Genomic DNA, 10445 nt, shown 5'->3' on the forward strand with positions numbered 1-10445 from the left:
GTGTGTATTATTTTATTATTTATTTATTTTTGAGACGGAGTTTCGTTCTTGTTGCCCAGGATGGAGTGCAACGGCACGATCTCGGCTCACCGCAATATCCACCTTCCGGATTCAAGCCTTTCTCCTCCCTCAGCCTCCTAAGTAGCTGGGATTACAGGCATGTGCCACCATAACCGACTCATTTTTTTTTTTCTTTTTTTTTTTTTTACAGGCGCCTGCCACCATGCCCGGCTAGTGTTTGTATTTTTAGTAGAGACGGGGTTTCACCATGTTGGACAGGCTGGTCTCAAACTCCTGACCTCAGGCGATCCTCCCGCCTCAGCTTCCCAAAGTGCTGGGATTACAGCCGTGAGCCACCGCACCCGGCCTAATTTTGTATTGTTAGTAGAGAAGGGATTTCACCGTGTCAGCCAGACTGGTCTCGAAATCCTGACCTCAGGTAATCCACCTACCTCGGCCTCCCAAAGTGCTGGGATTACAGGCATGAGCCACCGGGCCCGGCCCTTAATACTATTTTTAAGTGACAACACATGTCATAGAAGTATTAACTATTGTTACTAGTACCAGTGCCTGTGCCTGTGACACTTTCCTTATCTGCTAATGATTAGAAAAATAAAAAGATGTGCTTTCCCAGGCGGTTGCCGAAGATGGCGGAGGTGCAGGTCCTAGTCCTCGATGGTCGAGGCCATCTCCTGGGCCTCCTGGTAGCCATCGTGGCTAAGGAGGTAATGCTGGGCTGGAAGGTGGTGGTCGTACGCTGCGAGGGCATCAACATTTCTGGCAATGTCTACAGAAACAAGTTGAAGTACTTGGCTTTCCTCCGCAAGCGGATGAACACCAACCCCTCACGAGGCCTCTACCACCTCCGGGCCCCAAGCTGCATCTTCTGGCGGACCGTGGGAGGCATGCGGCCCCACAAGGCCAGGGAGGCCAGGCCTCTCTGGACCGCCTCCAGGTGTTTGACCATGTCGGACCGCCTCGAGGTGTTTGACAGCATCCCACCACCCTACGACAAGAAAAAGTGGATGATGGTTCTTGCTGCTGTCAAGGTCGTGCGTCTGAAGCCTACAAGAAAGTTTCCCTATCTGGGGCGCCTGGTACATGAGGTTGGCTGGAAGTACCAGGCAGTGGCAGCTACCTTGGAGAAGAGGAAGGAAAAGGCCTAGATCCACTACCGGAAGAAGAAACAAGGCATGAGGCTACGGAAACAGGCCGAGAAGAACATGGAGAAGAAAACTGACAAATGCAGAAGTCCACAAGACCCATGGACTCCTGGTCTGAGCCCAATAAAGAATGTTAAATTCCAAAAAAAAAAAAAAAGAAAAAAGAAAGAAAGAAAAAAAAAGATATGGCTGGGCTCAAAGCCTCCAACCCCTGGGCTCAAGTGATCTACCCAGCCTCTGAAAGTATTGGGATTACAGGTGTGAGCCACCATGCCCAGCCATTATAAAACTTTTAAACCTAGTTTTTAAAATGTTTTAATTTTTAAGTTTTTTTTGAGATTAGGTTTAAAAGTTTTATAAGTGGTGTGATCACAGCTTACGGCAGCCTCGACCTCCTGGGCTCAAGAGATCCTCTAACTTAAGCCTCCTGAGTCGCTGGGACCACAGACAGGCACCACCACACACAGCTACTTTTTACATTTTTTTGTGGAGATGGGTTTTACTAAGTCTCCAGGCTGGTCTCGAACTCATGGACTCAAGCAATCCTCCTGCGTTGGCTCCCCAAAGTGTTGAGATTACAGGCATGAGCCACCATGCCCAGCCTAAAATTCGTTTTAACTAATAAAAAGGTTTTAGTGGGGAAAAAGTCAGTAATATAGCTGAGCATGGTGGTGTGCATCCCTGTGGTCTCAACTACTTGAAGGCTGAGGTGGACCAGGAGATCAAAGCTGCACCACTGTACTCCAGCCTGGGCAATAGAAAAAGACTCCATGTCAAAAAAAAAAAAAAAAAGTCAGTGAGATACCACTATATATCAACAAGAATGGATATAAATTAAAAAGACTGACAATACCAAGTGTTGACAAAGATGTGGAGCCACTAGAACTCTTATTCATTGCTAGTGGGAATGCAAAAGGGGACAGCCACTTGTACGACAGTTGGAGTACCTTATAGTTAAACATACATTTAGCATATGGCCCAGTAATCCTTCTCCTAGATAATTATCCAAGTGAAATGAAAATATATGTCCACATAAACGTTCATACAGTAATGTTCATAATAGTTAAAAACTAGAAACAATCCACATGTTCATTAAGAGAAGGGTATAGAAACAAACTGTGCTCTATTTACAAAACTAAATATTATGCAGCAATAAAAAGAAGTAAACTCTGACACATGCAACAACACAAAGGAATCTCAAAAAACATCATGCTGAGTGAAAGAAGCATAACACCAAAAAGCCCATGCTATGTGATTCTATTTTTGTGAAGTTCTAGAACTTGACAAACTGATGGTGGAAATATTTGAAATACTGTTTGCTTCTGCAGTGATGGGAAGGAGAAAAAAAAGTCCAGGAGATTGAGGTAAAAAATTCCATGAAGATAGTTGGGCATAATGGCAAGTACCTGTAATCCTAGCACTTTGAGAGGCTGAGGTGGATGAATCACTAGAGCCCAGGAGTTCCAGACCAGCCTGGGTAACATAGGCAGACCCAATCTCTATAACAATTAAAATTTAAAAATCAACCTTGTGTGGTGGTGCATGCCTGAGGTGGGAGGATCCCTTGAGTCCAGGAGTTTGAGGCTGCAGTGAGCCATGATCGTGCCACTGCACTCCAGCCTGGGTGACAGAGCAAGACCCTGTCTCAAAAAAAAAAAAACAAAAAGAAGAATAAAAATGAACAAAAAATTATACAAATATTTTATAGGCTTATTTAAGGGAAGAAGAAAATGTTTTCAAAAGAGAAAAAAATTCTATGAAGAAGTAAACTCTTCCCCACTTCTCTTACCTAGTTCTCAAATAGCTTTGTTTGTTATTCAGTTTCTTCAAGTAGCTCTTGTTCCCATCTCAGCAAATTTTACCTAATTTACTGGCATTTTGATCTCAGAGAGTTGACAGTTTGACAAATGAGCTGAAGAATCCATCAGAGAAACACAGTGTGGAATAATATATCTTGCTAGCCTTCCAGATGTGTCCTAGGGGACAGAAATCAACTGGTTGCTTTTAGAGAAGAGTACTAATAAACTAGATTTATAACTAATAACACGGACCAACCTCAAGATCTCAAAAGTTAAAATACAACACATAGGTCATGCGTGGTGGCTCAAGCCTGTAATCCCAGCACTTGGGGAGCTAGATTCCATCAAAAAAAAAAAAAAAGTCAGGCTTCAAGACCAGCATCAGTTTCCAACCAAATCTACTACCAGGGTCAGCATTCACTGATACGATTTCAGATTAGATTAGGGTTCATAATGAAATATGTGACTTGGATAGTCCCCTAAACTTCTCTTAATTTTTTTTCCCCAGGAGACATACCACATTTCAATACACCATGTAATTGACTTATTTAATGTGCCTATTGTCTGTCTCCCTGCTCCAGAATTCAGCTCCAGAAGAGCAGAGATCTGGGTCACTGTGTTCACTGATGCGCACTAAGGGCCCAAAAATGATGCCTGTTGACATAGATGGTGTTCAATAACTAGTTGTTGAATAAATCAGTGAACTTCTGCCATCGAATAATTCCTATCTGCCAAATAATAATCCTATAAGATAAGAAGAGCTACCAGGGTTTACTGCATGCCAGTCCCTGGGCTGAGCACTACATACATTATCTTATTTAAGCTTGCAATTTGGGAGACTGAGGTGGGTGGATTACTTGAGGTCAGGAGTTTGAGACCAGCCTGGTCAACATGGTGGAAGCCTGTCTATCCTAGAAAAAAAAAAAAAAAAAAAAATTAGCCAGGTATGGTGGCAGGCGCCTGTAATCCCAGCTGTTTGGGAGGCTGAGGCAGGAGAATTGCTTGAACATGGAAGGCGGAGGTTGCAGTGAGCCAGGATTGCACCACTGCACTCCAGCCCTGGGCAACAAAGTGAGACTCAAACAATAAAAATAATTAAAAAAACAGAAATAAAAAATAAACTTTCAACAGCCCCATAACCTAGCTATCAGACCCACTTTGCAAACAGGAGGCTTAGAAAGGCTAAGCAAACTGTTTAAGATTGCACAGCTGCTAGGAAGCAAAGCGGGAATTTGAATTTGGACTCTGCAAAACTCCTAAGTCTGCGCTTAAACACTGTCTCACGTGACCACTAGCTAGGAGGGCTACATGTACAACACCGGAAAAGAAAAGAACAGATTTCTCTGCACTTCAATTAGAACTGGTGGCTTCTCAGCATCCAGTAACTTCATCAGCCCCTAAAGGTTTCTCTTGTTTGTTTGTTTGTTTGTTTGTTTGAAGATGTCTCACTCTTCAAACAGGCTGGAGGGCAGTGGCATGATCACAGCTCACTGCAGTCTCAACCTCCGAGCTCAGATGATCCTCCCACCTCAGCCTCCTGAGTAGCTGGTACTACCAAGTGCATGCCACCACACCCAGCTAATTTTTTATTTTTTCTAGAGATGAAGTCTCACTATGTTACTCAGGCTGGTCTTGAACTCCTGGACATCAGCGATCCTCCCACCTTGGCCTCCCAAAGTGCTGTGATTACAGGCATGAGCCACTGCTCCAAGTCTCACACTCACTTCTGGAAGTTGAGGTGCAATCATGAGCTTGGATTTGTGGTTTAGGGGGAAAAGCTTGAGCTTTGAAATCTTACAGTTGTGGGTTCAAATGTTATTTCTCTGCTTGCTACCTGTGTGACCTTCAAAAGTTATTTACTCCTTCTGGGCTTAGATTTTTCACTAGTACGGTGGAAATACTGATGCCTCCCTCATGAAGGTTGAGAAGTTAAAGAAAATATTTGCAATAGTTATGAAGGCCCCTTCTCCTTCACATGGTCACATAAAAGAAAAACCAAGGTCAGGTGTGGTGGCTCATCCCTGTAATCCCAGCACTTTGGGAGGCTGAGGCACGCAGATCACTTGAGACCAGGAGTTTGAGACCAGCTTGGTCAACATGGTGAAACCCCATCTCTGCTAAAAATACAAAAATTAGCTGAGTGTGGCAGTGTGTGCCTGTAATCCCAGCTACTTGGAAGGCTGAGGCAGGAGAATCACTTGAACCCAGGAGGTGGAGGTTTCAGTGAGCCAAGATCGTGCCACTTCACTCCAACCTGGGTGACAGAGGGAGACTCTATCTCCAAAAAAAAAAAGATAAACCGAGCATGTTTTTTCCTGTTAGAAAACAAATGGGAAAAGAGAAAAAAGAGGAGGTGTTTCAGATCTCCAAGGTACCTTTTCTCATCTTGTTTGAGTTTTGTTAGAGGAGGATTGGGAGCAGGTCAAGGAGAAAAAAACTGGGAGAGTTTCTCTTCAAGACTCCTCTTCCCTGCTCATGTTCCTCACATCTGCCTAACTGTGAATTTCTGTTGGGAGCAGCAGAGAGGGAGTGAGAGGACAGGAGAGGGAAGGGGAAGGCTCAGAGTCCTCCAAATTTGTGGTTGCTACAAAGCAACCAGAATGGTTTGTCTCTTTCTTATTGATCTTGATAGAGACTGGAGGCAGAGAAATTCTACGCAGATGGGGCAGGTCCCCAGCAAAACCCCACCTTTGAGCCAAAAAGCCTGAAACCTGAAGCCCAAAGTGAGAACTTCCATCTCTGTTTGCCCACTCTCTTCCGATTGGTTCTTTCTGAATAATGTCCTTTTACCAATCATATGTTGCCTTTTCCAAAACTACCTATAGCCCACCCTACCCCGCATCCTGTGCCCATAAAGACCCCAGACTCAGTCGTAGAGGGGTAGAAGTGGCTTGACTAGAGAGAGGTGACTTGACTTCAGGGAAGAGCTGGCTGGAGATGGCTGGACTTCAGGGGATTACCTGCCTATTCCACCCCCTCTCCAGCTCCCCTCTCCACTGAAAGCCATTTCCATCGCTAAATAAAATTCTCCACCTCCACCATCCTTCAAGTGTCCATGCAACCTTATTCTTTCTGGATGCGGACAAGAGTTTGAGGCCCACCAAGAGGGGGTACCAAAAAAAGGCTGTCATCCGGGCCTTCTGCCCCCGCTGGCAGAGGGCAGCCATCTCACACGGATGGCTGGGGCTCACTGAGCTGATAACACACTGCTGTCCACAGACAGTGAAGCTAAGAGGGCATCGTAACATGTCCTCTGGAGCTTTGGGGGTCACAGGCACCCCCACCTGGGCAACACCACAGGGTCTGCACAGAGCCTGTTCCTGCAGGCACCCAAGGTGGCCACGCTCCTGTTGAAAGTCTGATGAGGGGGTCGAGAAAAATCCTGCATCAACTCATAGAGTTATTTATGTATTCTGGATGATAATTTTTTTTTTTTTTTTTTTTTTTTTTTTTGAGACGGAGTCTCGCTGTGTCTCCCAGGCTGGAGTGCAGTGGCGTGATCTCGGCTCACTGCAAGCTCCGCCTCCTGGGTTCACGCCATTCTCCCGCCTCAGCCTCCCAAGTAGCTGAGACTACAGGCGCCCACAACCGCGCCCGGCTAGTTTTTTGTATTTTTAGTAGAGACGGGGTTTCACCATGTTAGCCAGGATAGTCTCGATCTCCTGACCTCGTGATCCACCCGCCTCGGCCTCCCAAAGTGCTGGGATTACAGGCTTGAGCCACCGCGCCCGGCCGATAATTCTTTTATCTGTCATAAGCATGCAAATATCTCTCTACAGTTTGTGGCTTGTCTTCTAATATTTTTCTTGATGTTATTTCTTGTTAAGTTGTATAATTATTTATTGCTTTAAAAGCTTTAAAAAGGCAAGTAAAGCACAATGTTAGAATTTCTTTCCTTTTTTTCTTTTTCTTTTTTTTTTTTTTTTTGAGACAGAGTCTTGCTCTGTAACCCATGCTGGAGTGTAGTGGTGCGATCTCGGATCACTGCAACTTCCACCCCCCCGGTTCAAGCGATTCTCCTGCATCAGCATCCCGAGTAGTTGGGATTAAGTTGCATGCCACCGCATCCGTCTGATGCTTTTGTATTTTCAGTAGAGACAGGGTTTCACCTTGTTGGCCAGGCTGGTCTCGAACTCCTGACCTCAAGTGATCTGTCCATCTTGACCTCCCAAAGTGCTGGGATTATAGGCATAAGCCACCGTGCCCAGCCTCTTTTCTTTCTTTCTTTTCTTCTTCTTCTTCTTTTTTTTTTTTCTTTGAGACAGGGTTTCTATCTTGTCACCCAGGCTAGAGTGCAGTGGCATGACTTTGGCTCACTGCAACCTCTGTCTCTTGCCATAGCCTCCCAAGTAGCTGGGACTACTGGCATGCACCACTGCACCTCGCTAATTTTTGTGTTTTTATAGAGACGGGGTTTCACTGTGTTGCCCAGGCCAGTCTTGAACTCCTAAGCTCATGTGATCTGCTCACCTCAGCCTTCCAAAGTGCTGGAATTACAGGCGTGAGCCACCACACTCAGCCAGCATTTGTTTTCCAAAACTAAGTAAATGGATATTTAACTGGCAAATGAGTTGTTCTGCTGTTAATTTTTTTTTTTTTTTTTTTTTTTTTTTTTTTTGAGATGGAGTCTCGCTCTGTCGCCCAGGCTGGAGTGCAGTGGCCAGATCTCAGCTCACTGCAAGCTCCGCCTCCCGGGTTCACGCCATTCTCCTGCCTCAGCCTCCCTAGTAGCTGGGACTACAGGCGCCCGCCACCTCGCCCGGCTAGTTTTTTGTATTTTTTAGTAGAGACGGGGTTTCATCGGTTTAGCCAGGATGGTCTCGATCTCCTGACTTCGTGATCCGCCCGTCTCGGCCTCCCAAAGTGCTGGGATTACAGGCTTGAGCCACCGCGCCTGGCCTGTTCTGCTGTTAATTATTCTTTTATATATTTTGTGCTATTTCATAAAACAAAAAGAAAAAACACCGAAGAAAGGTTTGATCCTCTTTCCCCTTATCTCAGGCCCCAAAGCACAGCTACCCACGAAAACCCCCTTCTCTTAAACCTTCTTTAGTGAAGGCCATTGAACACAGGAGAAGAAAGCTGCATCTAAAAATGACTTGGAATTCTGGGGACATTCTTGGCTGAGACACCCAATCACAGGAACAGCCCCAGGCCTGGTTGTGAAAGAGGCTACTTGTCTCTGGGCGCCTCCATTCCTGAACCCCTACCCTGTCCTTTCAACATCTTCTCCCCCAGGCACCTGGCAGTCTCATGGGACTCCCAAAGTCACCTCCCCCAGCACCAGACACACAATAAACCCACAAAGGGAAGAGACTTACTGGAAGTAGGCTCAATCCAGTAAGGATTTACCTTTTTTTTTTTTTTTTTTTTTTTAAGGATTTACATTTTGTAAGTATTTAGGGAGTGGGAAAAGAAAGACTAAAGAAACAGCCAAAGCTCCTGCGGGCGGGGTCTTTCTAAATAAAGCCTTCACAGAATGGCCAGGAGACCCCTCAGGAGGTCCTAACACTTCAAGACCCCATCTTGTTCAACATCAGAGCCCCAGTGTCAAGCCAGTGCTTGGTAGGCACCAAATATGTGTTAAATGAATTAAATGACTTGTTTTGTTCTGTGCCAGGCAGTGTGTGAGTCATTGGGAATATGTCAGTAAAGAAAACAGACACAAATTCCTCTCCTCTGGGAGCTGTTTCCCATCTATGTATGGGGGTGGGGGAAGGAGGATGAGGGTGCTGAGGACTGTCAACAAAATAAGTACATTTCTATTACATTGATATTATACAGTAAGTACTTTGGGAAAAAAAGAAAGAGAGAGAAAGGGAGGGAGGGAGGAAGGAAGGAAGGAAGGAAGGAAGGGAGGGAGGGAGGGAGGGAGGGAGGGAGGGAGGGAAGACAGAACAGAATTTGCAAGTGAAGGAGTGGAGGAGTGAACTTCGAGGCTACATAGGGAACAGGGACAAGGCGATGAATTCCCCTCACCCTTGGACATTTCTTGTCATTTCAAGACTGAATCTCTCAAGTTCTAAGAATACATTATGTGAAACCCATCTCTACAAGAAATACAAAATTTACCTGATTATGGTGGTGTGTGCCTATAGTCCCAGCTACTCGGGAGGCTAAGGTGGGAGGATTACCTGAGCCCAGGGAGGTCAAGGCTGCAGTGAGCTGTGATTGTGTCACTGTACTCCAGCCTGGACAACAGAGTGAGACCCTGTCTTAAAAAAAAAAAAAAATTATGTTGTTTCTTGCTTCAGTAGTTCGCATATACTGTTCCCTTTGCCTGATATTTATCTCCTGTCTTTTCCACCTGGCCAAATCCTACGTGTCCTTCAAGATCCATTTCAGATGCCACCCTCTCAGCGCCTGGAGGGAGAGGTAAATTGTTACTACCTTTGTACTCCCATAATACTTTGTTGACTTCTTACTAGAAGCTCTCAGTACCTCTCCTGAGTCACATGTGTTTGTAGAACTCTTACAACAAGGGTAAGCTATTACTATCATCACAGCTTTTAGACATATGAGAAAACAGGTTGTAACAAGTTAAGTAACTTGTCTCAGGTCATCGGCTGGATTTGGAGGGCTGGACTTTAAGGTCAACAACCCAGGATCCAAAACAGAGCTCTTCCTATGATTCCAGGAGCGCCACCTGGCATTGGGTGATTTACATTTAAATTAGAATTTTCTGCTGCATTGTGATCAACTTGAGGATAGACACCATTTCTATTTAGTTGGGGGGAGGGGTTGTCTGTGAAGAGTTCTGGATAAATATTTGTTTAGTGAATAAAGGGATGAATTAGTCACCAACAGTTCAGGCATTCACGTGGAATTTATTTTTGAGCCTGAGCCTTCCTGTGCTCCCTAAATCTTGCCTCACAACTGACTACTTGCTACACCTGACCTCACCCGAACCAAATAATGCTGGGAAAAGGGATGATTTTGGCATTTGGCTGCTTTCTTTCCACTTAGGGCACTCTTAACTAAATTGCTTTGCAGACTGCTGGGGGAGGGTACAGGGTCAAGAGTGGAGTGACTTGGTGAAGGGGTGGTAGGGCCAGCAGCACATGGGGCCAGAGGCCCCTGCGGGGCGGAGCCCAGGGGCTTAGCCATTCTCTCCTCTGCCTCCTCAGTGTCCCTGTGTTCCTCTCCCAAACAGTAGGCAAACCTCAGATGCCAGGTCTCCGAGCAGGGCAAAAAAAGACTAGTTTCCCCAGTCTTTCTGAAAAGGTAGAGAATATTGTTTTCTATTGGTCTCTAAGCTAATAAACGAGACATTGTATTCATCACTCAGGTACAGAAGAACTGGAAAAGAAGATGTTCTGAGGGTGACTAAGAACAAGGGAAGAGAAGGCCTTGAAGAAGGCAGCTTTCTTTTTTCTTTTCTTTCTTTCTTTTTTTTTTAGACAGAATTTCACTCTGTTGCTTAGGCTGGAGTGCAGTGGCGCAATCTCGGCCCAATGCAACCTTTACCTCCCAGGTTCAAGTG

General features: G+C 45.3%; 1 protein-coding gene across 1 annotated transcript; it reads left to right on the plus strand.

Annotated features, from left to right (window-relative positions):
• The first annotated feature begins 504 nt into the window (after positions 1 to 504).
• Positions 505 to 1251, plus strand: LOC126961668 (60S ribosomal protein L13a-like). The gene has a single exon (XM_050802246.1). It carries the CDS (start codon positions 621 to 623, stop codon positions 1164 to 1166), a length of 546 nt encoding a protein of 181 aa, XP_050658203.1. The 5' UTR covers positions 505 to 620; the 3' UTR covers positions 1167 to 1251.
• Positions 1252 to 10445: the final 9194 nt, after the last annotated feature.

Source organism: Macaca thibetana, chromosome 8 (assembly GCF_024542745.1).
Source record: "Macaca thibetana thibetana isolate TM-01 chromosome 8, ASM2454274v1, whole genome shotgun sequence".
Taxonomy (NCBI): domain Eukaryota; kingdom Metazoa; phylum Chordata; class Mammalia; order Primates; family Cercopithecidae; genus Macaca; species Macaca thibetana.

Excerpts from the sequence above, each read along its gene's own strand:
- LOC126961668 (XM_050802246.1), top strand. The coding sequence starts at position 621 with ATGTGCTTTCCCAGGCGGTTGCCGAAGATGGCGGAGGTGCAGGTCCTA.